This window comes from Theropithecus gelada, chromosome 3 (assembly GCF_003255815.1).
Source record: "Theropithecus gelada isolate Dixy chromosome 3, Tgel_1.0, whole genome shotgun sequence".
Classification (NCBI taxonomy): domain Eukaryota; kingdom Metazoa; phylum Chordata; class Mammalia; order Primates; family Cercopithecidae; genus Theropithecus; species Theropithecus gelada.
Window position 1 is genome coordinate 8,069,067 of NC_037670.1, and position 27,240 is coordinate 8,096,306.

General features: G+C 51.1%; 1 protein-coding gene across 2 annotated transcripts in view; it reads right to left on the bottom strand.

Moving 5' to 3' along the window:
- RCC1L (RCC1 like) overlaps positions 1-27,240 on the bottom strand; it is a 59,289-nt gene that overhangs the window by 14,834 nt on the left and 17,215 nt on the right. The window contains exons 7-11 of one of the 2 annotated variants that reach the window (XM_025378701.1): positions 25,337-25,518; positions 22,430-22,517; positions 20,787-20,960; positions 17,724-17,809; positions 6,712-7,646 (exon numbers count right to left, since the gene is read on the bottom strand). In XM_025378701.1, coding sequence (XP_025234486.1) covers positions 7,569-7,646; positions 17,724-17,809; positions 20,787-20,960; positions 22,430-22,517; positions 25,337-25,518 — 608 coding nt within the window. In that variant the 3' untranslated portion in view covers positions 6,712-7,568. Of the gene's footprint in view, positions 1-6,711; positions 7,647-17,723; positions 17,810-20,786; positions 20,961-22,429; positions 22,518-25,336; positions 25,519-27,240 lie in introns of those variants that run through there. The other variant, XM_025378702.1, reaches the window with a different exon arrangement.

Sequence of the window (27,240 nt, forward strand, 5' to 3'; positions counted from 1 at the left end):
AGCCGGGCGAGGTGGCGGGCGCCTGTAGTCCCAGCTACTCGGGAGGCTGAGGCCGGAGAATGGCGTGAACCCGGGAGGCGGAGCTTGCAGTGAGCTGAGATCCGGCCACTGCACTCCAGCCTGGGCGACAGAGCGAGACTCCGTCTCAAAAAAAAAAAAAAAAAAAAATTTTAAAAATTAGCCGGGCATGGCCTAGTGTGCCTGTAATCCCAGCCACTTAGGAGGCTGAGACAGGAGGATCGCTTGAGCTCAGGAGTTCAAGGCTGCAGTGAGCTATGATCGTGCCACTGTACTCCAGCCTGGGCAACAGAAGCAAGACCATCTCAAAAAATAAAAGCTTCCAGATGATTCTATGCTACAGTATTATACAAGCAGGGTTGAGAATGAGAACCCCAGGTCTGAGGGGTAGAATCTGCTCCAAGGAATCCCAAAGTTGCGTTTTTTTTTTTTTTTTTGAGATGGAGTTTTGCTCTTGTTACCCAGGCTGGAGTGCAATGGCGTAATCTCGGCTCACTGCAACCTCCGCCTCCCGGGTTCAAGCGATTCTCCTGCCTCAGCCTCCTGAGTAGCTGGGATTACAGGCATGCACTACCACACCCAGCTAATTTTGTATTTTTAGTAGAGACGGGGTTTCTCCATGTCCATGTTGGTCAGGCTGGTCTCGAACTCCCGACCCCAGGTGACCCGCCTGCCTTGGCCTCCCAAAGTGCTGGGATTTACAGGCGTTAGCCACGGTACCCTGCCCAAAGTCCCTCTTATGAACACCATTGCCTTGGCTGCTCTGCAGGGCAGGTGGCGGACCAGCCCCAAGACATACACCCTTGAATGCAGGCATCCTTCTCACCACCCCATCTGCAGCTCCTGGCATACGGGACGTGCTGGGGAGCACGTGGTTTATCAATCATCTTCTTCATCTTCAGTATTTTCCCCTGGGGCCAGGCGTGGTAGCTCACGCCTGTAATCCCAGCACTTTGGGAGGCCGAGGTGGGCAGATCACATGAGGCCAGGAGTTCGAGACCAGCCTGGCCAACATGGTGAAACCCCGTCTCTACTAAAAATATTAAGCAAAAATTAACTGGGCCTGGTGGTGCACGTCTGTAGTCCCACCTATTCGGGAGGCTGAGGCAGGAGAATCACTTGAACCACCCGAGAGGCAGAGCTTTCAGTGAGCTGAGATTGCATCACTGCGATCTCACTGACCCAGCCTGGGTGACAGAGTGAGACTCTGTCTCAAAAATATATATATGTAATTTTCCTCCTGGGATGCACACCAACTGCTAGAGTTGTGGAACCAGCTACCACCGTTAGCTTGAGCCTAATCAGACTGAGGCCCCAAGGAGGGAACTCAAACGGAGCATCTTTCCGACTGGCATGATTTCATACGCTCCACTCTGGCTTCCTGGCATTCAGCTGCCACCTGCTACCAGCGCAAGAGCGAGATGTTTCCCCAGCAAAACAGCTGCCTCCTGGTTGGAGGTGATAACAGTGTCTAGGTTTACCCATTTATTTGTTTGTTTATTTATTGAGACAGAGTCTCGCTCTGTCACCCCGGCTGGAGTGCCGTGGTGTCATCTCGACTCACTGCAACCTCTACCTCCTGGTTCAAGCAAGTCTCCTACCTCAGCCTCCCAAGTAGCTGGGATTACAGGTGCACGCCACCATGCCTGGCTAAGTTTTATATTTTTAAAAAGTAGAGATGGTGTTTCACCATGTTGGCTAAGCTGGTCTCAAACTCCTGACCTCAGGTGATCCATCCACCTCGGTCTCCCAAAGTGCTGGGATTACAGGCGTGAGCCACCAAGCCCAGCCATGGTTTATCCTTTTTTTTTGGAGATGGAGTTTCGGTCTGTCTCCCAGGCTGGAGTGCAGTGACTCAATCTTGGCTCATTGCAACCTCCGCTTCCCAGATTCGAGCGATTCTCCTGCCTCAGCCTCCCAAGTAGCTGGGACTACAGGCACTCACCATCACACCCAATTTTTGTAGTTTTAGTAGAGATGGGCTTTCACCATGTTGGTCAGACTGGTCTTGAACTCCTGACCTCGTGATCAGCCCGCCTCAGCCTCCCAAAGTGCTGGGATTACAGGTGTGAGCCACCACGCCTAGCCATGGTTAACTGCTTAAACATGACCACAGAGGATGCACCTCACTGTGGCCCCAGATCCTAGAAAAGCACAGCTATCAGGACTCCCAACACTGTCTCCAGCTCAGGCTTAACCCGGGCTGCTGCTGTCTCCATGTTAAATATCGGGGTTGGTGTTTAATGAATTCGGACCCCTTGGTTGGTGCTGCAGGAGTGTCTCGGGTAGCCGCATAGTGCCCCCTGGGAGAGAGAAAGCAAGTGTGGGGTCCTGGAAGCAGGGACAGGTACCTGGTGCACGATCACAGGCAGGACAGGGCCTAGAGCAGATGCTGCCTGGGGCGGGGCCGGGCCAGTGCCGGGTGCTGGCCTCATGGCCATCTCTGAAAGGGTCTGTCCCATCAGGGAGTTAAGATGGGCCACTAGGTCAGTCCTGGTGCCATGGATTGCATAGAGAAGACCCCAGAACAGTTTATTTGTTTGTTTGTTTGCTTGTTTGAGACGGAGTCTCGCTCTGACACCCAGGCTGGAGTACAGTGGTGCAATCTCGGCTCACTGCAAGCTCCGCCTCCTGGGTTCACACCACTTTCCTGCCTCAGACACCCGAGTAGCTGGGACCACAGATGCCCACCACCACGCCTGGCTGATTTTTGTATTTTTAGTAGACAGGGTTTCACCACGTTAGCCAGGATGGTCTTAATCTCCTGACCTCGTGATCCACCCGCCTCAGCCTCCCAAAATGCTGGGATTACAGGAGTGAGCCACCCTGCCCGGACTGTTTGTTTTTGAGACAGAGTCTCGCTCTGTCACCCAGGCTGGAGTGCAGTGGTGCAATCTTGGCTCACTGCAACCTCCACCTCCCCGGTTGAAGCAATTCTCCCGCCTCTGCCTCCCGAGTAGCTGGGATTACACGCACATGCCACTATGCCTGGCCAATTTTTGTTTGTTTGTTTATTTATTTATTTATTTTGAGCCAGCGTCTTGCTCTGTCACCCAGGCTGGAGTGCAGTGATGTGATCTTGGCTCACTGCAACTTCCGCCTCCCGCCTTTTTTTTTTTTTTTTTTTTCCTGTGCACAGACCACTGTTTATTCCTACTCTATGGGCAGGGACAGGAGTGCCTGGATGGGAAGTCAGACCAGGCAGGGGTGGATGGACGACAGCCCGTGAGCTGGGACTAACTGGATCAGGGCCTGAGGGTAGTCTGGTGACTGCATCCTCGGATGCTGCAGTGGTTAGACTGGCACTCACCAGGCGGCCCTTGAAGAGCTCAGAACATGGCTCCATGGCAAGGGAGGGTCCCTGGGAGGCAGCTCACTGAGCCCTGTGAAGTTGCCTGTGCCAGTGGCAGATGACACCCTGCCTCAGAGGGGAAACCCAGTCTCAGGAGAGCAATGCCTCTTCCCAAGGTCAAAGAGCGGAGAAGAGCAGGGAAACGATTCTCCCGCTTAAGCCTCCCAGGTAGCTGGGACAACAGGTGCGTGCCACCACGTCCAGCTAATTTTTGTACTTTTAGTGGAGGCGGGGTTTTGCCATGTTGGCCAGGCTGGTCTCAAACTCCTGACCTCAAGTGCTCTGCCCATCTCGGACCCCCAAAGTGCTGGGATTACAGGCGTGAGCCACTGCACCCGGCCTCCCGCAACAGTTTAAGCAGCTCCTGCTGCCGTCCAGGCAAAGGCCAGGCCTCCTTTAGATGTTGGCACCAGGTGGGAGGCAAGAGAAATGTGGGATTTCATAAGCTCATCCTGAGTTTTGATCCTGGCTCAAGCACGGTACTGAGCACTTGGCCTCGGACTGCAACCTGCTGGACCGTGCCCGAGCATTCTCCTTAGGGCGTATTTGTCAGGATTTGACTTCGTCATGCAGAGCAGAGTCAGCGCGTATTTCCTGAATTAATGAAAATGTGAGCTGACCATATATTCAAGACACAAGTGACGACAGCGTTCTATTGAGGTTGACAACCTGAGCTTTGATGAGCTGTGAAGGATTTTCATGCCAGTGAGGCCCATCTCTTCCCCGCAGAAATCAGTGTGGAGTGGTGGTCTACATACCTGCAGGGGCGAAGAGGATGGAAAACTGGACCTCCGACCCCTGCAAACTGTCCGAGGGAGATGGGGGTGGCCTCCTCAAGCCTGACAACCAGGACACGCTATGTCTTCCACCCGGGTGCCTCTCTGACCTTGGTTACCGACCCCATCAGAGAGAAAGGGACAGAGTCCGCGTATATGGAGAATGGCCTGGGGACACATGGGGTTGGTACAATGCTCACTTCATCGCGGGTGCTGTTCACATGCTCACTAAAGCGAGAGGAGACGGGAGCTTGCAAACACTGATTTTTCACGGGAACATGATGATCGAGCCTAGCAACGGAGCTAATGGCATAGTAGGGTTTCTATGGATGCATGTGTCAAATGCTGGGGTTTGGGGTCGGGGGGGGCACGAGGGAAAGAGAGGACAGACGCTGAGATGCAGGCACTGGTGACAACTGGGGAGAGGGCTTGGTTCACGGCAGAAAAGCTCCAACCAGGAGCCCTCGTGACCCACAGAGGGCACAGCCAAGCAGCCCTCCTGGGCAGACAGAGCCCAGCTGGAAGAAAGAAAAGACAAACTCAAGGACATCCCTGCTTCTACACTGGTTGCTATGTCCAAAGTCAAGATCATTACTGGGGCCGGACCTGGTGGCTCACGCCTGTCATCTCAACACTTTGGGAGGCCGAGGAGGGCGGATTCCTAGAGGTCAGGAGTTCGAGACCAGCCTGGCCAACATAACAAAACTCCATCTCTACTAAAAATACAAAAATTAGCCAGGCGTGGTAGTGCATGCCTGTAGTCCCGGCTACTCGGGAGGCTAAGGCAAGAGAATCGCTTGAACCCAGGAGGCGGAGGTTGTAGTGAGCTGAGATCACGCCACTACACTCCAGCCTGGGCAACAGAGAGAGACTCTGTCTCAAACAAACAAAAAAGATCATTACTAGATCTGTATCTTGGTTGCCATTAGGGTGGGAGGATTAAAAAACCCACCTTCTCCAGAGACCCTCCATCCGCCATCCTCACCTGCCATCCTGAACCCCGCCCAGTGTGACCTGCGTCTGACCTCCAGGGACACTTACCATCTCTAGATGAATACGTGCTTTGCTTTGCGGCTTGAATTTCACCGAGGTCGCATTACCCTGCTTCACGGCAGGGGCGACTTTAGACCTGGCCCCAGTAGGAGTTTCAGGAAGGAAAAATGACACACGGTTTTCAATTTCTATTTCAAGTATATGAGAAAATTTGACTGTAATAAACCTAAGAATGGAGTTCACAGTCCCGGTGAAGGGCCCCTGGCCTGGATATCTAAGTAGCTAGTTCTCATGGCCACGAGAAGGACACCGCTGGCTGGGTGAGCATTCCACTTTAATGTACAGCTCTAGGCTGTACACGGGCACGGTGGCTCACGCCTGTAATCCCAGCACTTTTCGAGGCCGAGGTGAGCGGATCACCTGAGGTCAGGAATTCAAGACCAGCCTGGTCAACACGGAGAAACCCTGTCTCTACTAAAAATACAAAAATTAGCCAGGTGTGGTGGTGGGTGCTGTAAGCCCAGCTACTGGTAGGAGAATTGCTTGAACCGGGAGGCAGAGGTTGCAGTGAGCCGAGATCGTGCCACTGCACTCCAGCCTGGGGGACAGACAGAGACTCCATCTCGTAAATAAATAAATAAATAAATAAAGTGCAGCCCTCCCAAGATCCCATCCCCTCCTCCTGCTTTCTCTCCACAGACCACAGAATCATTTCACACGCTGCTTCTCATTTTTCCTGTTTCCCTCCCTAGAATGTAAGCTTCACGGTGCGTGGATTTTTGTCACCACATTCCCCAGCATGAGGACAGTACCGGTCACCGAAGGGGCACACGACAAGTATCTGTTGTGAACGCATAAAAGGAACGGGATAAAGGCAGACAGGGCATGGGAGTCCAGCCTGTGACAGGAGCACCAAATATTTTCTTCCAACTGAATTATGGGAGTAGAATCTGCTCAGAAAATATTTGTCAAGTATGGCTGCGTGCAGTGGCTCACACCTGTAATCCTAGCACTTTGGGGGACCAAGGCAGGCAGATTGTCTGAGGTCAGGAGTTCGAGACCAGCCTGGCCAACATGGCAAAACCCCATCTCTACTTAAAAAAAAAAAAAAAATTAGCTGGGTGTGGTGGCGCATACTTGTAGTCCCAGCTACTCAGGAGGCTGAGGTAGGAGAATAATTTGAACCCAGGAGACGGAGCTTGCAGTGAGCCGAGACTGAGTCACTGCACTCCAGCCTGGGCAACAGAACAAGGCTCTGTCTCAAAAAAAGAAAAAGAAAAAAAAAAGAAAATATTTGTCAAGTAGGACTGTCTTCTAAACTATTTTTCAGTTGAGCATGGTAGCTTGCACCTATAATCCTAGCACTCTGGGAAGCCTAGGCAGGAGGATGGCTTGAGGCCAGGGGTTTGCGCCTAAGCAACATAGCAAGACCTTGTCTCTATAAAAAAAAAATAAAATCAAAAGACCTCATCTCTATAAAAGTATTTTTCACTGGCTTCTGCCTCTGTATCAAAAGGCTTGTTTATAAAAGCAAAATTCTAAATGATCAAGTAAAATTTTAAGAAGACCTCCTCAGATCTTAAAAACCAAACGACAGAAAATAGACTTTATTCCAAGACAGATTTGTAAAAGATGTTTTTAAAGGGAAAGGCAAGTCACGCTACTAAATCAAACGTGGTTCACAATTTCTGGGTCTCCCTCCTCCGCCTGGCACTGCAGCTGAGCCTTGGCGGATGTGCTCGGGGCCCTTGGCCCACAGGAACTTGGCCTCGATTCTCTTCCTGAGGGGCTTCTTAACTTTGCCAAGCCAGGCAGTGAGCGTGGTGGGAGGCTGGGGCTGGCGCCCGCGGATAGCTCCAGATGGAATCCCAGGCCATGGTGCTTCTGGTGTCCCTCCAGTGAGCTTGCGGTGTGGCAGGCGGCCAGGAAGGGCCATCAGCAGACTGGCTTGAATGAAAACCGAGGGCCGAAGTCAGCCTGGCTCCCTCGCCTAAGCTGGGGCTCGGTCCGAAGCACACGCATGGCCTTAGCCAGACACAAACCAAGAGACTGCCATGACAGAGGGAGGAGAAACCTCCCGAGCACTGCCTTCAAGCTAAGCTTTCCTAAGACGGGCTTCTCAGGCCAGACGTGACACCAGACACCGTCGCATGTTACTTGGAGAGAGCAGAGACGCACGGGCCACAGCGGCCCACCAAAGGCTGCTATCCCGTGCTGAGTTCCGCAGGCCTCACCCACAACTGGAGAGGGACCTTGCCCCAATCCTCCTGGCAGGTACCCGCTAAGGGATTCAGGAGACAGCATCACACTGCACGCAGGGTCCTCTGCCACCACCATCCAAGAACCCCGGGGGCCTGGCCACGCGCTGGCCTCTGCCAAGCAGTGCCAGTGGTTCCCAGGCCGGGGCCGCCCAAGCAGGTGAGGGAGGTTTAGATGAATGACTTGGCCAGGGTCACCATGTGGTCCACGCCACATGCCACATCCATGGGCTCCCCAGGCATCGTCACCTGAAAAATAAGACCCAGCATACCATGAGTGGGGGTGGCGCACCCGGAGGAGGCAGGCACTGGTGTTGGCCAACTGGCCCTACCTCTCAGTAGGAGACGGTTTCTCTGAGCCGTGGCTCCCTCCCCTCTGGGAATGGGGGCGCTCACGCCTCCCCAGCAGGTCCATCAGGACAGCTGCATTTGGTCATGTAGACAAGGCCATCCCAACTCCCTCCAGTCAACGGCAGCCATCACCATTCACATCAGCCTGAGAGGCCACGCTGGGCAGGAACACAGGCCTGTGTGCATCCCTGGAACCTGCACGCCCCACAGGGGCTGCTCCCCTCTGACCCTAACCCCAGCAGGCTCCATGCCCCCAGACCAGGTGTTCAGAGATCTCTCCTGGAAGCCACTGCTATGGCTCACTAAGAAGCTCCAGGGGCCGGGCGCTGGAGCTCACACCCGTAATCCCAGCACTTTGGGAGGCTGAGGTAGGCGGATCATGTGAGGTCAGAAGTTGTGAGACCAGCCAGGCGTAGTGGCGTGCGCCTGTAATCCCAGCTACTCAGTAGGCTGGGGTGGGAGAATCGCTTGAACCCAGGAGGTGGAGGCTGCAGTGAGCCAAGATTGCACCACTGCACTCCAGCCTGGGTTACAGAGTGAGACTCCGTGTCAAAAAAAAGCTCCAGAAACCCTTTCTCCTGCTTTGCAGGTCCAGTCTGGGAACCAGACCTCACTGGCCCAGCATCTCCACTCATCTCTTTTTTTCCTTTTTTTTTTCTTGAGATGGAGTCTCGCTCTGTCGCACAGGCTGGGGTGCAGTGGTGCGATCTTGGCTCACTGCAAGCTCCGCCTCCCGGGTTTACGCCATTCTCCTGCTTCAGCCTCTGGAGTAGCTGGGACTACAGGCGCCCGCCACCTTGCCCGGCTAGTTTTTTTTTTGTATTTTTTTTAGTAGAGACGGGGTTTCACCATGTTAGCCAGGGTGGTCTCGATCTCCTGACCCCATGATCCATCCGTCTCGGCCTCCCAAAGTGCTGGGATTACAGGCTTGAGCCACCGCGCCCGGCCTTGAAAACTACTTTTTTCCCTGCCTCTTTTTTGTTTTTTGGCCATGAGACGGAGTCTCGCTGTGTCACCCAGGCTGGAGTGCAGTGGCGCGATCTCGGCTCACTGCAAGCTCCGCCTCCCGGGTTTACGCCATTCTCCTGCCTCAGCCTCCGAGTAGCTGGGACTACAGGCGCCCGCCACCACGCCCGGCTAGTTTTTTGTATTTTTAGTAGAGACGGGGTTTCACCATGTTAGCCAGGATGGTCTCGATCTCCTGACCTCATGATCCACCCGCCTCGGCCTCCCAAAGTGCTGGGATTACAGGGTTGAGCCACCGCGCCCGGCCTGAAAACTACTTTTAACTGATTTCTTATTAACTTTCCAGAGGTTTGTTTTCGTTTTAAGAGACAGGGTCTAGGCTGGGCACAGTGGCTCGTACCTGTAATCCCAGCACTTTGGGAGGCCGTGGCTGGCAGGAGTTTGAGACCAGCCTGGCCAACATGGTGAAACCCCGTCTCTACTAAAAATGCAAAAATTAGCGGGGTGTGGTGGCGCACACCTGTAATCCCAGCTACTCGGGAGGCTGAAGTAGGAGAATTGCTTGAACTCAGAAGACAGAGTTTGCAGTGAGCCAAGATCGCACCATTGCACTCCAGCCTGGGCAACAGAGCAAGACTCTGGCTCAAAAACAAAAAAGAGGCAGGGCTTCACTTTATTGCCCAGGCTGGAGTCTAGTGGTGCAGTCACTGCAGGCTTAACCTCCTGGGCTCAAGCGATTCTCCCGCCTTAGCCTCCCAAGTAGCTGGGACCACAGGCACGTGCCACCATGTCTGGCTAATTTTGTTTGTTTGTTTGTAGAGAAAGGGGTCTCACTATGTTGCCGAGGCTGGAGTACAGAGACACAACCGTAGCTCACACCACAATGTCGAACTCCTGGGCTCAAGATATCCTCCCACCTCACCCTCCCAAGTAGCTAGGACTACTGGCGTGCACCACTACGCTCAGCTTATTTTTGTATTTTTTGTAGAGACAGGGTATTGCCATGTTGCCCAGGCTGGTCTCGAACTCCTGGGCTCAAGTGATTCTCCTGCCTCAGCCTCCCGAAGTCCTGGGATTCCAGGCGTGACCCCCAGGCCTGGCCTTCCAGAGGTTCTTTATGCACAAAAGCAGATATGCGTCTCTTTTTTTTTTTTTTTTTGAGATGGAGTCGGAGTTTCACTCTGTTGCCAGGCTGGAGTGCAGAGGCACGATCTCGGTTCACTGCAACCTCCGACTCCCTGGTTCAAGCGATTCTCCTGCTTCAGCCTCCCAAGTAGCTGGGATTACAGGCACGCAGTACCATGCCCAGCTAATTTTTGTATTTTTCATAGAGATGGGGTTTCACCATGTTGGCTAGGATGGTCTCGATCTCCTGACCTCGTGAGCCACCTGCCTCGGTCTCCCGAAGCGCTGGGATTACAAGCGTGAGCCACCGTGCCCGGCCTTCTCTTCCTTTCTTAAGTGCCCACTGCAAAGGAAGTGCCCCTGCCTGGCTTGGCCCGAAGACCCCTGCCAGGATGCTGGCACCTGATCTACTGACCAGGTCCAAATTCGACCACCCTCCCCTGGTGGCAGCACGCAGCCAGGTGGTGTGACAGCTGGAAAGGGGATCTGTCACAGTCTGTGGAGTTTACCGAGCTTAAGAGGGAAACCGCCTAATCCAGATGGCCTGGCCCTAAAAGCCGAGAGGCAGCAGGCGCCGACCCTGGAGCTTTGTGCCTACGCCGGGAGACAAGACCATTAGAGACTCCTGGCCACAGGCAGATGGATGCTGGAAACCAAGTCATGCTGTCCTCCCCCGGCCCTGTCCCTAAACAAATGAACGTCTCTAGCAGAACCTATTACAGGAATCACTAAACAAACAAGAACGGGGCCCAGTGAATCACAAAGGCACGTAGATGCAGAAAGCCTGTGAGGCCGGCGGGGGAAGACAACAGGCTGCCTCTGCGGTGACTGGGCCCCGACCGCCTCTTAGCAACCTCCGCAGCCATTAGGGAGTGCTCTATTTACCTTTCCCGGGAAAGTGCGCTTCCTCACTCGTCGGCTGCACTTAAGCCCCCAGGTCCTTGCTCCCCTAGGGCTCTGGCCATTCAAGCCCAAAGCAGAGGAAGCCAGAATGGTCTCTGCTGTGGTTGGTGTGGGCAGCGAGGGCTTGGCTCCTGGGAGCCCTCCCTGGGGACCAGTGTGAGGCTCCCCAAGGTTCCAGCTCCCCCTGGCGGACAATCTCACATGGTCTCTGAACTGAGTCCAAGAGGAGACTGCCCTCAGCCATGTTTTATTTTTGTCCTAGGCAAGGTTAAATGGCGTTTTTCTTTTAAGCCAATTTACACTCACAGCTCCACTGCTGAGGGAAACAGCTCCAAAACCCAGAACCATATTTAGCCTCGGTGACTCTCTTAAAAGTCTCAGCAGAATCCATTTAGGAACATTCCTATCCACAATTACAAGTTGCTAAAACAAACGCCCACCAGGTGAAAGACGGGGGTGCGGGAAGAAGGAACCCTGAGCAGTGAGTCCCTCGTGGGGACAAGAGAACCCGGGAAAGGGAGACTACTCTGGCGCCCAGCTCTGCAGTTCAACAGCACCAGCTTTTGCATATATATATATATATATATTTTTTTTTTTTTTCAATGAAAAGGAGTCTCCATGTCACCCAGGCTGGAGTGCAGAGGCGCGATCTCGGCTCACTGCAGCCTCCACCTCCCGAGTTCAAGCAATTTTCCTGCCTCAGCCCCCCAGGTAGCTGGGATTACAGGTGTGCGCCACCATACCTGGCTAATTTTTGTGTGTTTTTCTGTTTTGTTTTTTTCTTTTTTTTTTGAGACGTCGTCTTGCTCTGTCGCCCAGGCTGGAGTGCAGTGGCCGGATTTCAGCTCACTGCAAGCTCTGCCTCCCGGGTTCACGCCATTCTCCTGCCTCAGCCTCCCAAGTAGCTGGGACTACAGGTGCCCACCACCTCGCCCAGCTAGTTTTTTGTATTTTTAAGTAGAGACGGGGTTTCACCGTTTTAGCCAGGATAGTCTCAATCTCCTGACCTCGTGATCCGCCCATCTCGGCCTCCCAAAGTGCTGGGATTATAGGCTTGAGCCACCGCGCCCGGCCTAATTTTTGTATTTTTAGTAGAGACAGGGTTTTACCACGTTGGCCAGGCTGGTCTCAAACTCCTGACCTCGTGATCCGCCCACCTCAGCCCCGCAAAGTGGTGGGATTACAGGCGTGAGCCCGGCCACTTTTGTATTTTTAAATTTTTGTTTAGAGACCAGGTTGTGCTCTGTTGCCCTGGCTGGAGTGCAGTGGTGTGATCATAGCTCACTGCAGCTTCCAACTCCTGGGCTCAAGTGATCCTCCTGCCTCGGCCTCCCAGGGAGCTGGGATTACAGGCACACGCCACTGCACCTGGGTCATTTGTGTTTTGTAGAGATGGAGTCTCACTATGTTGCCCAGGCTTGTCTCGAACTCCTGGCCTCAAGCAATCCTCTTGCATCTGCCTCTCAAAGCGCTGGGATTACAGGTGTGAGCTACCACGCCTGGCCTGTGCTCAGCTTTTAACCTCACTCCTCTCCTGCTTAGTTAGAACCACCTAGGTGGGTACATACATAGACGAATAAATAAAAAAAAATTTTTTTTTTTTTTTTTTGAGACAGTCTCACTCTGTCGCCCAGGCTGGAGTGCAGTGGCACAATCTCGGCTCACTGTAACCTCTGCCTCCAGGTTCAAGGGGAATCAAGTGATTCTCCTGCTCAGACTTCTGAGTAGCTGGGATTATAGGTGTGCACCCCCATGCCTAGCTAATTTTTGTATTTTTAGTAGAGATGAGGTTTCGCCATGTTGGTCAGGCTGATCTCGAACTCCTGACCTCGTGATCTGCCCGCCTCGGTCTCCCAAAGTGCTGGGATTACAGGGACGAGCCACCGCACCTGGCCAATAATTTAAAAAAAAAAAAAAAAAAAACCACTGGCCAGGAGCAGAGGCTCACGCCTATAATCCCAGCACTTTGGGAGGCCGAGGCAGGTGAGGAGTCCGAGACCAGCCAGGGCAACATGGTGAAACCCTGTCTCTACTAAAAATACAAAAAGTAGCCAGGCATGGTGGCACATGCCTGTAATCCCAGCTACTGGGGAGGTTGAGGCAGGAGAATCGCCTGAACCCGGGAGGCGGAGGCTGCAGTGAGCCAAGATCGTGCCACTGCACTCCAACCTGGGTGACAGAGTAGGACTCCGTCTCAAAAAACAAACAAACAAACAAAAAGAACCACCACCTAAGACCCAGGGCCATGGAGGCAGTCGTATAAGCGAGGCTGGAAGTCAGCGAGCTCCCCAGCTGTGTCTCCAGACCCCATCGGTCCTGACCTGCCGGGCCCACGGGGAGGGGAAGCACTGTCTATAGGCAGAGTCGCAGGTTCAAATTGTACCCAACCCGCTCAGGGGCCGTGAGACCTGGGGCAAGCCCCTTTGCTCCTGACATCGGTGTCCCCGTGTGCGCACTGTGGAGGGAGCAACCCCACCCTCAAGGTGTCTGGAGGATGACAGAGAATGGACGTCAGGTGCCCAGCACGCTGTCCATGCCCTGTCCTCCCCGAAGCCAGGCTAGAATGCTTGTCCGTGGAAAGCCAGGGCGCTCCCTGGGGGATGAGGGGTGAAGGCCATTCCACACCCCCTCGTCGCTGTGGGTCCACAGCATCCCCTCTTAGGTCGGAGGGTCCTGAAAGGCCAGACAACACCTGGTCGAATGTTCCCTGCCACTGCGTGCTGCCTTATCTCCACACCAGCTTCAGGTTTGCCCAGGGAGGTGGGTGACTGTAGAAAGACCATTATCTTTTTTTTTTTTTTTGAGACGGAGTCTCGCTCTGTTGCCCAGGCTAGAGTGCAGTGGCGCGATCTCGGCTCACTGTAAGCTCTAACTCCCGGGTTCCCGCCATTCTCCTGCCTCAGCCTCCCGAGTAGTGGGACTACAGGCGCCCGCCACCACGCCCAGCTAATTTTTTTGTATTTTTAGTAGAGACGGGGTTTCACCGTGTTAGCCAGGATGGTCTTGATCTCCTGACCTTGTGATCCACCTGCCTCAGGCTCCCAAAGTGCTGGGATTACAGGCGTGAGACACCGCGCCCGGCAGCAAAGACCATTATCTTAAAACTCAGAGGTAACTGAGTCCAAATCCTGGCTCTGACTCCGACTTAGATTTGTGATCCTGGGGGAACCACTGAACCTCTCTGAGTGATGAGTCTCAACATGTAGCAAAAAAACAGGTCCTGGAAAGGTTCTGGAAGCAGAGGTTTGAATCAGGTGGCTCAGATGTCGCCTCCTGGGCCCACATACTCAGAAAAGGCCAAATTCTGTGAGTCTAGGAATAACTAGTTGGTACCAGTGTACGAGCTACAAGTGAAGTTTTACTCTTTTTTTTCTCTTCTTTTCTGGACTACTTCTTAAATGATGTAATATATCCCCTACGGACCATTAATTTGAACATAGTTGTTTTAAAGAATAAAGATCACCCAGGCACAGCGACTCATCCCTGTAATTCCAACATTTTGTGAGGCCAAGGTGGGAAGATCGCTTGAGGCCAGAAGTTTGAGACCAGCCTGGGCAACATAGTGAGACCCCATCTCTTAAATAAATAAATAAAATAAAACAAATAAATATAAATAATAAAATAAGCCGGGTGTGGTGGCACATGCCTGTAATCTCAGCTATTCTGGAGGCTGAATGAAGCAAGAGGATCACTTGAGCCCAGGGGGTTGAGATCAACACATAAGACCCCATTCCTTAAAAAAAAAAAAAATTATTTGGGTGTGGTGGCACGTGCCTGTCATCCCATCCCACATCTCAGTTACTTGGGGGGCTGGGGCAGGAGGATCGCTTGAGCCTCGGAGTTTGAGGCTGCAGTGAGTTGTGATCTCACCATACTCCAGCCTAGACGACAAAGCAAGACCCTGTTTCAAAAAAAAAAAAAAATCCCGGGCAACACAGCAAGACCCCATCTCTACAAAAAATACAAAAATTAGCCAGGTGTGGTGGTGCAAGCCTGTAATCCCAGCTACTCGGGAGGCTGAGATGGGAGGATCACTTGAACCTGGGAGACAGAGGCTGCAGTGAGCCGAGATCCTGTCACCACACTCCAGCTTGGGTGACAGAGCAAGACCCTGTCTAAAAGAACAAACAAACAAAACAAAGAAAAGAAAAATCACTTGTAATTTTTTTTTTTTAAGTGAGACATCAGAAGGAACTGGACCGTCCCACCCCCAATCCAAAGAGGACAGGGGTCGAGGCCACTCCCTGCACAAACACTTAGGGGCTCCCTGAATGTGCAAGAGGCAGGACAATGGTTTGGCGCCAACTGCCGCCATCATGGGGACAGGCTGGGGTGCTCTTTTCCTGACGGTACAAATGGGTTTAAAAAGCAAATGATAGCCAGGCATGCACCTGTAATCCCAGCTACTAGGGAGGCTGAGGCAGGAGAATCACTTGAACCTGGGAGGTGGAGGTTGCAGTGAGCTGAGATCGTGCCCCTGCATTCAAGCCTGCGCAACAAAGCAAGACTCCATCTCAAAAAAATAATAATAAAATAAAAATAAAAAGCAAATGACCAGAAGGACACTTGGTGCGTGGAGAGTCAGGGCAAGTGACCCAGATGGAATGTCAAGGGGATCGGGCTCCGGCCACTCCCTGCCCGCACAGGGACCAGCGCTTTGCACAAGCCCCTTGTGGCAGGGGCAACATGACCTGAGTCAAATCTCAGGCTGATCACTCTGCTTTGAAGGAAATGAGGGCAGGGGGCAGACCCTCGTCAGCATTCTTTCACCCAAAACCCGGCTGCTTTAACTGTTTCCCAAGCCCGCCCTCACAAGGAAGTCCTTTTCGAAAGGAAGGGCTAAGTGAGAGAAGAGAGGAGTCAGTGAGAAAGCAGTGGGCATGTAGATGACTGACGCTCACATTATCTGAGCTGCATCTACTGCCTGACTCTCCGTTCCTCACAGCGGCGGTTTCCAGGCCCAGGAGAAAGCCGGCAAGGTCCAACACCTTGGGAACAACTCTATTATACAAACACTTTTCCAACAAGGCTAAAGTCGGCCAGGTGTGATGGCTCATGCCCGTAATCCCAGCACTTTGGGAAGCTGAGGGAGGCAGACTGCTTGAGGCCAGAAGTTTGAGACCAGCCTGGGCAATATAGCGAGACCCCCATCTCTACTAAAAATACAAAAATTTGCCAGGTGTGGTGGTGTATGCCTGTGGTGCCAGTTATTCAGGAGGCTGAGGTGGGAGGATCACCTGAGCCCAGGAAGGTCAAGGCTGCAGTGAGCTGTGATCACATCACTGTAATCCAGCCTGAGTGATAGAGTGAAACTCTGTCTCATAAAAAGCAAAAATAAAAAACAAAGTTAAAGTCTCCATTTCAACTTGCTTTCTCAGAGCCTCCACCAAAGGTCTTGAAAAAAAATATATATATATATACACACACACACACACACACACACAGATACATACATATATATATACACACACACATTTCTTTTGCAAGTCCTTTTTTTTTTGAGACAGAGTCTCCCTCTGTCGCCCAGGCTGGAGTGCAGTGGCGCGATCTCGGCTCACTGCAACCTCCGCCTCCCGGGTTCAAGTGATTCTCCTGCCTCAGCCTCCCGAGTAGCTGGGATTACAGGCGCCTGCCACCACCCCTGGCTAATTTGTTTGTACTTTAGTAGAGACGGGGTTTCACCATGTTGGTCAGGCTGGTCTCGAATTCCTGACCTTGTGATCTGCCTGCCTCAGCCTGCCGTTGGGATTACAGGCGTTAGCCACCGCACCCGGTGCAAGTCCTTTTTAAAAATGCTTTTCACGGGGGAGGGGGGAGGGATTGCATTGGGAGTTATACCTGATGTAAATGACGAGTTGATGGGTGCTGACGAGTTGATGGGTGCAGCACAGCAACATGGCACAAGTATACATATGTAACAAACCTGCACGTTATGCACATGTACCTTAGAACTTAAAGTATAATAATAATAAAAAATAAATTTAAAAAAATTTTAAAAAAATGCTTTTCACAATTTCAAAACAAATTAAAATGCAACCTTCTGATAAAGTACACCCATATGCATCCTGCACACACATGCATGCACTCACACACACACATGCACACACGCATATGAGTTTCTATGCAGAGACTATCTCTGGAAAAGAACATAAAGAAACCAGGACCAAAACTGGAACGAAAACTCTGGAACAAAACTGGGTGGTGGGAGACTTATTTTCCATAGTATATTTTTTTGTACCATGAACATATGTTTCATGTTCAAAAAACCCCAAAAACCTCCTTTTTTAGAATGCCTTAAAGAACTGACTTAGTAAACAAAGCAAAGGTAAACTACAATTTTAGAACGAGTCTCTCTTCCCCTGTAATTCTGGAAGGAGCCTTTTTGTCTAATTGCATACTACCGCCCCTAAGGAAGCGACTTCATTTTTTCACTTCATGGCTGCGGTTGGACCATCTAAATATTAAACATCCTGCTTTCTTTTAAATTCATTGTGAAGCATTCCCCTATGTGGGCTTCTGTAAACAGCTCCTAGTGTGCCGACTTCATCGAGTATCTCCCCCTCTCTGGAGCCTCACGGCACCCTGCCAGAGCCTTGCACCATCGTGCCTCTGTTTCCCCGATCCACCCCAAGGACGGCCTCCAACAGGCCTTCTTACAGGACTGGATGCTTGGGTCAGCCACTGCCTCCAACCTCCCAATCAGCGGGCCGGGATGGGTTGACCCAGCTCCTGCACCCCGAGAGCCTGGTGTCACTCCCCCGCCCATCACACCATGCAGATGTCCCACGGGTATCTCATGGGTGTCACCACAGAGTGTGCTATGGCGTGGCATGCTGCACTGGAGGAGCGTAGCCAGGACCCGGAAGGGGGAGCAGGTCCCGTGGCCCTCGTCCTGGCCCAGCTGCACGCGAGGTGTCTGCGGTGACGTCAGGTGACTCTACTCTCAGCGTCCATTCTCGAGACCGCCCCAGTCAGCCTTACCCTCCATGGGAAATACTGGTCCTCCAGGCGACCGATTCCCAGGCAGCCTCGGATGTTCTTGCCCCATACAAACAGCTCTCCTTTGTCTGCAAAGGGAGGAAAACGGGTTGGTTGGCACTGTGTGAAGAACAAGTCTCCAAGGAGAGGATGGGTCATGAGAACAGGCTTTTTAGAACCAGATACCTACAGAGCCCACTGTTCAGCTTTTACCAGGTGTTCATGCTTTCTTTGAAGGCAAAAGTAAGGGTCAGAGATGCTGCCTCCATATCGAAAACAGGTCCACGCCCAGGACTTCTGCTGTATCCACCCATGTGGGAGATGAGCACGTAAATGAAGATGGGGGCTGGGGTGGTGCATGGAGCTGGGGTCTGGGGGTGGTGGACAGGGTTGGGGTAGTGTACGGAGCTGGGGCCTGGGGGTGGTGCACGAGGCTGGGGGGTGGTGCATGGAGCTGGGGTCTGTGGGTAGTGGACAGGGCTGGAGGTCACTGGTGCACACAGCCTACTCTGCTCACCCCTTGTGCCCCGCCTACAATCATGTGCCACCAAACTCTGCCCTCCACACCCTGGGCTTCCTGATTTGGCAGTGAAAAGTAGGACAATTTGTCATTCCTGGATTGACTGTCCATATTTTGGGAGCATTTGGCCATAGGGAATCTAATGACCGAGTGCCTGCTTGTGCTGGGTCTAGGTCTGTGTTTCAGGAGCTGGGGACAGGCTGGAGATGGAACAGACAGATGATTTTAATATATGTTTACAAACTGTAAAAACTGTGAGGAAGAAAAAGTACAGGATGCTGTAAGAGGTCAACCCAGGAGATGGCCTCTCTCAGCCTGGCCTTCAGGTGGGACTCTGTCTCTACCAGCTGGGGCACTCCTGGGCCCATGTCACCACCAGCTGTCGGGCAAAAGGCTTGGGTCATGGGGGGCAGAGGAAGTGACAAGGAAAAGCCAAGACTACAAGACCCGGGATTGATGAAGTACGGAATAATTACAAGCTATCTTAGCCCCCCTGATCTGAGCGTGCCCCTTGTCCTCCACACTCAGACCTCAGATAGTTTTTTGTGTGTGTGTTTTTCTTTGCTTTTGAGACAGGGTCTCACTCTGTTGCCCAGGCTGTGATGCAGTGGCACAAACACCGCTCACTGAAGCCTTGAAGTCTCAAACTCAAGCAGCAATCCTTCCATCTCAGCCTCCAGAGTACTGGGACTATAGGCTGGTGTGCACCACCACACCCAGCTAATTTCTGTATTTTTTGTAGAAACGGAATCTTACTATGTTGCCCAGGCTAGTCTCGAACTCCTGGGCTCGAAGGATCCTCCCATCTTGGCCTCCCAAAGTGCTGGGATTACAAGCATGATCCACTGCACCCAGCTAGACCTCGGGTGTTTAACAGAACAATTTGGTCTGGCTCCCCAAAATGCTAGCAGACCACAGGATAAACCAACCAACTCCAATTCCCAGATGGCTATCTGCAAATGCCAGGCACACAGGCAGGAAGACAGCCACGCTCTGTCTACCAACAGGCAGTAACTCACCCTTACAAGGAGGCCTGTTGGGTCTTGGGGAGAAATCCAGAAAGGAATTTCATTTCGCTGTGACCTGAAATGGCTACATGGCATGAGGGCAAGTAGAAAAGCCTCTGCTCTAATCAAACACTTCACACAGATTTCTAAACACATGACTCTGCCCATAGTTTAGGCCTTAAGAACTTTCTGGAAAGTAGATATTTGTTTCTCCAAAAATTAGTCCATATGACTCTTACTTGCCAAATCAAAATAGCTTTAAGAATTCATGATACCAAATTAGCCAGGCATGTTGGAGGGTGCCTATAATCCCAGTTACTCGGGAGGCTGAGGCAGGAGAATCGCTTGAACCCGGGAGGTGGAGATTGTGGTGAGCCAAGATCGTGCCATTGCACTCCAGCCTGGGCAACAAGAGTGAGACTCTGTCTCAAAAAAAAAAAAAAAAACAGAATTCATGAGACCTACACTCAGCTGCAAATGCAAGTGGCCACTCTGGCTGGGCAGTGGCAAGGAATTCTCTGGCTTAGTCATGACCACTGCGACTTCAGTGCTTCAACCTAGATCCAGATAAAACTCCAGCCGACAGCCGTAACAACCCAGGCCTGCCTGTCTGACGGCCTCTGAAGCCTGGAATTCAGACAATAAGGGAATAGCAGTTAGGACCCCGGTACAGAGGGCGGGCAACTGGGACAGGCCCCACGTGGGAATGAGGCCAGAGAACTCAACTGAAGATGACACGAACTGACTGTTCCGGCCCAGATGTTTGAAAAGAAAACAATTACTTGCCATGAGATGAAAAGATTCTTTTAATTGCAAGGAAATAACTAATTTACTTGAGAATCACAGAATGAAATTAATTCAGGACAGTTTGACTATTCGAGTCAACTAGAGAGCAGCAAATTGAATCCACAGTAACCGTAGTGGAGGAGATTTAACCAAGAAAAGGACACATTCCTTACCCTTACCCTGCAGGGTAAGCGGATATTCTGTGGCTTTGTAATCTGGCAGGCCTTTGGGAAAAACCTCCATTTCGCTCTCCCCTTTCATCACTCTCTGCCCCAGCACTTTGGAGAAACAGTAGATTTACCTCCGTGAAACCACGGGATAGTCTGACAAATGGGCCTTTTGCTATCCCATATCCTGGGTCAGTTCAGGGTCTGGGCTCGGCCGGGGAGTGGGATTAAGCCCCACACAATCACTTCCTAATCACCCACCCGTGGATCCACCAAGCCTCTGCCGGTTTCCTCCGGCACCCGACGTACTGGCGGTGCCCCTTCCTACCACCGACGGGTGCTCTCTTGAGAATACGCATGTTCACGTTAGCCTACCCACAAACCAAACGAACCAAACCCAAACCTCCAGGGGGGAAAACAGGAAACATTATACAACCTTGAGGCAAACAACTTCTCGTTTAGCCCTCGCTTGAGTTATCAGTACAAAGGCGCCGTTCTGTTGGATGGGTGGAAGTTTGGGGTTGAACTTGAGAGAGAGAGAACCTCTGCTGGGCTTACACCGGGGCCGTCCGGCTTGGTCACTTACTGGTCAGTGCAGCAAAGTGGCTGAGTCCACATCGGATGCGGGAAACCTGGATTTCTGGGTTGAACTCCGTCAAGCCAAAGAGAGTGGGTGGAATCATTTCAGGGACAGCACTTTCCACTAGGTTTGGGCCTTTCCCAAGAATTCCATAGCCCCAGACAAAAACATGTCCTTCTCCTACATTACAGTAAAAACAAGGGTCAGTAAGTCCATCCAAGTAAGAACCCTCCCTCACCAGAAACTCCAACTACACCACCAAGGTTTATGACATCCACACGATTTTTGTTGTTGTTGTTCTTTTTTTTTTCCTCCTTGCTTGGCAAGAATGTGCAGACAGAGATTTAGAATAATTCACTCCCCCCTGCTTAAATTCTTGCTGGGGGAGTCTGTCTCGCCAGCTCTCCTGGCTCAGAACACAAACTTCCCACATCTTGAGGGTTAGTAACCTGGAGGGGATCAGTGCATAAATCAGCCAGAAAACCCATACGAATACCAGAGAATGGAGGATGCCTTCTCCGCCTAATGACAGCGCTGTGTTTCGCACTGATCAGAAGAGCAAAGCCAAACACATCAACAATGTCTGGCCAGATTCTTAAAACTCTTAGAAATGATGTTTTGGATACAGAAAGTTTAATATTCATCAGTGGTGCCAGACATTTCATCGCTATCCAAAGCTAAAGGCTGTTCTCCCATCTGCCTTTGATTTTTTGGCTGGAGAAGGCAGAGCTGGAATCTCTCTGGCCCTGGTTAAGGGAGGGGAATGAAGTAGTTCGCTCTCCACTCCAGAGGTTTGCTCTAGGATGACTCAGCTCTCTGGTCATGTGTCTACAGATAAATAGCGGGCTATTTGCTTTTTGTTAAGAACTTTATTCACACCCTGTAATGACTGAGCTCAATCCAACGACATCTTCCCATGGCCACAGTTCCTTCCTTTTTTGAAACAGGGTCTCGCTCTGTTGCCCAGTGCAGTGGCATGATCATAGCTCACTGCAGCTCGAACTCCTGGATTCAAGAGACCTTTCTGCATCAGCCTCCTGAGTAGCTGGGATTACAGGCGTGCACCACCATGCCGAGTTAATTTTTCATTTTTTCTTTTTCTTTTTTTATTGAGACAGAGTCTCGCTCTATCACCCAGGCTGGAGTGCAGTGGCGCGATCTCGGCTCACTGCAACCTCTGCCTCCTGGGTTCAAGTGGTTCTCCCACCTTAGCCTTCCGAGTAGCTAGGATTACAAGCATGCACCACCATGTCTGGCTAATTTTTCTATTTTTAGTAGAAACAGGGTTTCACCATGTTGGCCACGATGGTCTTGAACTCCTGACCTCAGGTGATCCGCCTGCCTTGGCTTCCCAAAGTGCTGAGATTACAGGTGTGAGCCACCACACCCAGCCTTCCAGCTAATTTCTCCACTTTTTGGCAGAGACGGGGTCTCGTTATATTGCCCAGGCTGGTCTGGAACTCCTGGCCTCAAGCAATCCTCCTGCCTCAGTTGTCCAAAGTACTGGGAATACAGATGTGAGCCACCACGCCCAGCCATGTTACCCTCCTGAGGCTGAGGTCTACAGCCTGCAAATCCAATGGACACTGACCACTCCCTATGCAATCCACCTACAGCTTCCCAATGAACCACCGGAAAGAAGGCCTCACCGTTTAACACTGCACAGCCTGTGCCACCGCACGCAGCCTGTCGCACCTTCCCCACTCCTGAGAAGTGTAAGCACCGGGGCACATTCACCTGAACCAAAGAAAGGAGCCACACTGTTAGGAAAGCAAACCAGTAAGGACTGGGAAGTGTTCTGGTCTTAGGTACAGAGTAGCTGAGTCCCAGTTCATTCATTCACTCCAGAGATACTTCTTGAACATCACATGCCAAGCATTAAACTAGGGGCTGGGGTATAATGGTAAGCAAAAGAGACCCAGTTTCCACGCTCAGAGAGTTGTAGTCTAGTGGAGGAGGCAGATGTCAACTAAAGTTAACATGAAATGACATTTGTGGCCAGGTGTGGTGGCTCACGCCTATAATCCCAGCACTTTGGGAGGCTGAGGCAGGCAGATCACTTGAGATCAGGAGTTCGAGACCAGCCTGGCCAACATGGTGAAACCCTGTCTCTATTAAAAATACAAAAATTAGCTGGGCGTGGTGGCAAGTGCCTGTAGTCCCAGCTACTCAGAGGGCTGAGCCAGGAGAATCGCTTGAACCCAGGAAGTGGAGGTTACAGTGAGCCGTGATCACACCACTGTACTCCATCCTGGGTGACAGAGCAAGATCCTATCTCTAAATAAATAAATAAAGTGTATTGTTTTAATCCACTAAGTATTGGGGCCTTTTGCTATGTGGCAATATATAACAATGGCATGCCACTGGATCTGTCCCCCACAGGAAGGCCATGGGTGACATTTCTCTCAGGCCTTGGTAGCTGGGAGAGCCATATTTCTCCCCAACACCTTATTTGCTGTTTATCTTACGGAAACAATGAATCATTTAAATGGCCATGTTTCTTCTTTGCTTTCCCTACTAGGAAGCTCATAGCCAAATTTGCAACCACTTCTAGCTACTGTACCTGATCACAGGGGAGGCTTTTAAAAATCTTATTAGCTGACCTTTACTTTCCCTTTGTGCAGATTTCTCTATCTATTAACACAAATTTAAAACCCTGCTGTATGTTGTCAGAAATTTGATCATATCAAGGAATGTAATATGTTTATTTATTAGAGATGGGATCTCACTATGTTGCCCAGGCTGGAGTCCAGCAGCTATTCACAAGCGGCATGATCACAACACACTGCAACCTCAAACCGCAGCACTGCACCAGCCAGGTACAGCAGTGGTCATGCCTATAATCCTGGCAGTTTGGGAGGTTGAAGTGGGAGAATCGCTTGAGGACAGGAGTTTGAGACTAGGCTGGGCAAAAAAGCGAGACCCTGTCTCTACAACAAAATTTTTTGTAAATTAGCTGAGTGTGACAGTGTGCACCTATAGTCCCAGTTACTAGGACGGCTGAGCTGGGAAGATTGCTGGAGCCAGGAGTTCGAGGCTGCAGCGAGCTATGATAGCACTCCAGCCTGGACAACAAAGTGAGACCGTATGTCTAAAAAAAAAAACAAAACCAAAACCAACAAACAAATAAACAAAAAACTAGCCATTAGCAATATGGGGTTGTTTGGAGGAGTCATTAAAATGTTCTGAAATTAGATAGTGGTAACAGTTGCACAGCCTTGTGAATATGTTAATACTAAAATCCACTAAATTGTAAACTTTAAAATGGTGAATTACGGTGTGTGAATCATATCTCTATTTTTTGAATTGGCTGTTAGTTGGTAATTGTGGAACATGAGTGATGGGACGAAAGAGATTAGTTACACAATTGATATGGTTTGGATCTGTGTCCCCACCCAAATCTCACGTTGAAATGTAAACCCTGGCTGGGCGCGGTGGCTCATGCCTGTAATCCCAGCACTTTGGGAGGCCGAGGCGGGCGGATCACGAGGTCAGGAGATAGAGATCATCCTGGCTAACACAGTGAAACCCTGTCTCTACTAAAAAAAATACAGGCCAGGCGCGGTGGCTCAAGCCTGTAATCCCAGCACTTTGGGAGGCTGAGATGGGCGGATCACGAGGTCAAGAGATCGAGACCATCCTGGCCAACATGGTGAAACCCTGTCTCTACTAAAAATACAAAAATTAGCCGGGCATGGTGGTGGGCACCTGTAGTCCCAGCTAGTCGGGGGCCTGAGTCAGGAGAATTGCTTGAATCCGGGAGGTGGAGGTTGCAGTGAGCCAAGATTGCGCCACTGCACTCCAGCCTGCCAAGAGAGTGACACACTGTCTCAAAAAAAAAAAGAAAAAAGTGTGGGGCGGCTGCCCTGCTATGGAGTAGTCATTCTTTATTCCTTTACTTGTCCTTTTTTTTCTTTTTTTGAGACGAAGTCTCGCTCTTGTCCACCAGGCTGCAGTGCAATGGTGCAATCTCGGCTCACTGCAACCTCCACCACCTGTGTTCAAGCTATTCTCCTGCCTCAGCCTCCCGAGTAGCTGGGATTACAGGTACCTGTCACCACACCCGGCTAATTTTTGTATTTTTTTTTAGTAGAGATGGGGTTTCACCATGTTTGCCAGGCTGGTCTTGAACTCCTGACCTCAGGTGATCCGCCCGACTTGGCCCCCCAAAGTACTGGGATTACAGGCGTGAGTCACCGTGCCCAGCCTATTTGCTTTGTTTTGAGACAGAGTCTTGCTCTGTCACCCAGGCTGGAAGGCGGTGGCGCGATCTCAGCTCACTGCACTCTCTGAGCGATTCAATTCTCATGCCTCAGCCTCCTGAGTACCTGGGATTATAGGCATGCACTACCACACCTGGCGAATTTTTGTATTTTTTTTGTAGAGATGGGGTTTTGCCATGTTGTGCAGGCTGGTCTTGAACTCTTGACCTCAAGCGATCTGCCTGTCTCGGCCTTTCAAAGTGCTGGGATTACAGGTGTGAGCCACCACACCCGGCCCCTTAACACTTTAATGTTTCCAAACCTCCCAGCACCACGCTGTCGGTGACCGCATACCTGTGTGGAGTCAGTGACAGAGGCCAGCTGCAGGTACTCCGAGTTTCCCCAACCAAAAAGTCCTCCGTCGGCGGACACGGCCAGGCAGCAATCACCGTAGGTGGTAACTTGGACAATGTTCACTCCCGCCAGGTCTCCACCTAGCTTGGTGGGCGTGCTGGTGATATTGTAGTGACCCAGACCTAACACAGTGGAAAAGATGGATTTTTAATTATTTGCTCTTTTAACAAACACATACACAGACTTACTATACGCCAAGTGCAGTTTTAAGCACTTAACAAGTATCAGCTCAGAAATCCTAATCTGGGGCTGGGCGCAGTGGCTCACGTCTGCAATCCCAACACTTTGAGAGGCTGAGGTGGGCAGATCACTTGAGGTCAGGAATTCGAGATCAGCCTGGTCAACATGGTGAAACCCTGTCTCTATTAAAAAAAAAAATTACAAAAATTATCAGGGCATAATGGTACATGCCTGTAATCCCAGCTACTCAGGAGGCTGAGGCACAAGAATTGCTTGAACCTGGGAGGCAGAGGTTCCAGTTAAGCCAAGACTGTGCTGCTGCACTCTAGCCTTGGCAAGAGTGAGACTATCTCAAAAAATAAAAAAAGAAAGAAAAAGAAAGAAAAGAAGAGGGAGGGAGGGAGGGAGGAAGGAAGGAAGGAAGGAAGGAAATCCTAATCTGCTTATTTGCATGCTCATACAACTTATTTATTTATTTATTTTTGAGATGGAGTCTCACTGTGTTGCCCTGGCTGCAGTGCAGTGGCGCGATCTCAGCTCACTGCAATCTCCACCTCCTGGGTTCAAGCAAGTTTTTAATTCTTGTGCCTTAGCCACCTCCCAAGAAGCTGAGATCACAGGCATGCACCACCACACCCAGCTAACTTTTGTATTTTTCATAGAGATGGGGATTTGTCATGTTGGCGAGGCTGGTCTCAAACTCCTGACCTCAAGTGATCTGTCCATCTCAGCTTCCCAAAATGCTGGGATTATAGGCGTGAGTCACAGAGCCTGGTCTAAAAGTTTTTTTTTAATTGAAATAGAGACGGCGTCTCACTATGTTGCCCAGGCTGGTATCTAACTCCTAGGCTCAAGCAATCCTCCTGCCTCAGCCTCCCAAAGTGCTTGATTACAGGTGTGCGTCACCTGCCCGATCACAACAAGCAATTTCTAATGCACTGGTGGTCTTGCTAGAAATAAAGAAAATCTCTAAGAGCCCATGCCATCCCCAACACCACTCCCAAAAAACAGGGAACTTAAAATGGCATGGTTAACAGTCAGCAGAGAGGCCGGGCACAGTGGCTCACGCCTGTAATCCCAGCACTTTGGGAGGCCAAGGTGGGTGGATCATGAGGTCAGGAGTTCAAGACCAGCCTGACCAAGATGGTGAAACTCCGTCTCTACAAAAATTAGCCGGGTGCGGTGGCAGGCACCTGTAATCCCAGCTACTCAGGAGGCTGAGGCCAGAGAATCACTTAAACCCAGGCGGCAACGGTTGAAGTGAGCCAAGATCATGCCACTGCACGATCATGCCTGGGCGACAGAGCGAGCCTCCGTCTCAAAAACAAACAAACAAAAACAGCAGAGAAAAGGACAGACAGGACCTGCCCAAAAGCAAATGTCATTATCGGCACTTGCTATGGGGGTAACCCCTGGGCAGCAGCCCAAGGCAGAACACTGAACTGTAGACTCCTGCCTTCAACCAGGGTCCTCAAAGGGATGGACCTGTTCCTCAGCAGGTGAATGGATCAACCATGGTGCATCCAGACAATGTAATGTTTGTTATTTAGCACTAAAAAGCAGTAAGCCGCCAAGCCATGGAAAGGCGTGGAGGAAACTTAAATGCATGATACTGATTAAAAGAAGCTTATCTGAAAAGGTTACATACTATAGCATTCTAGCTA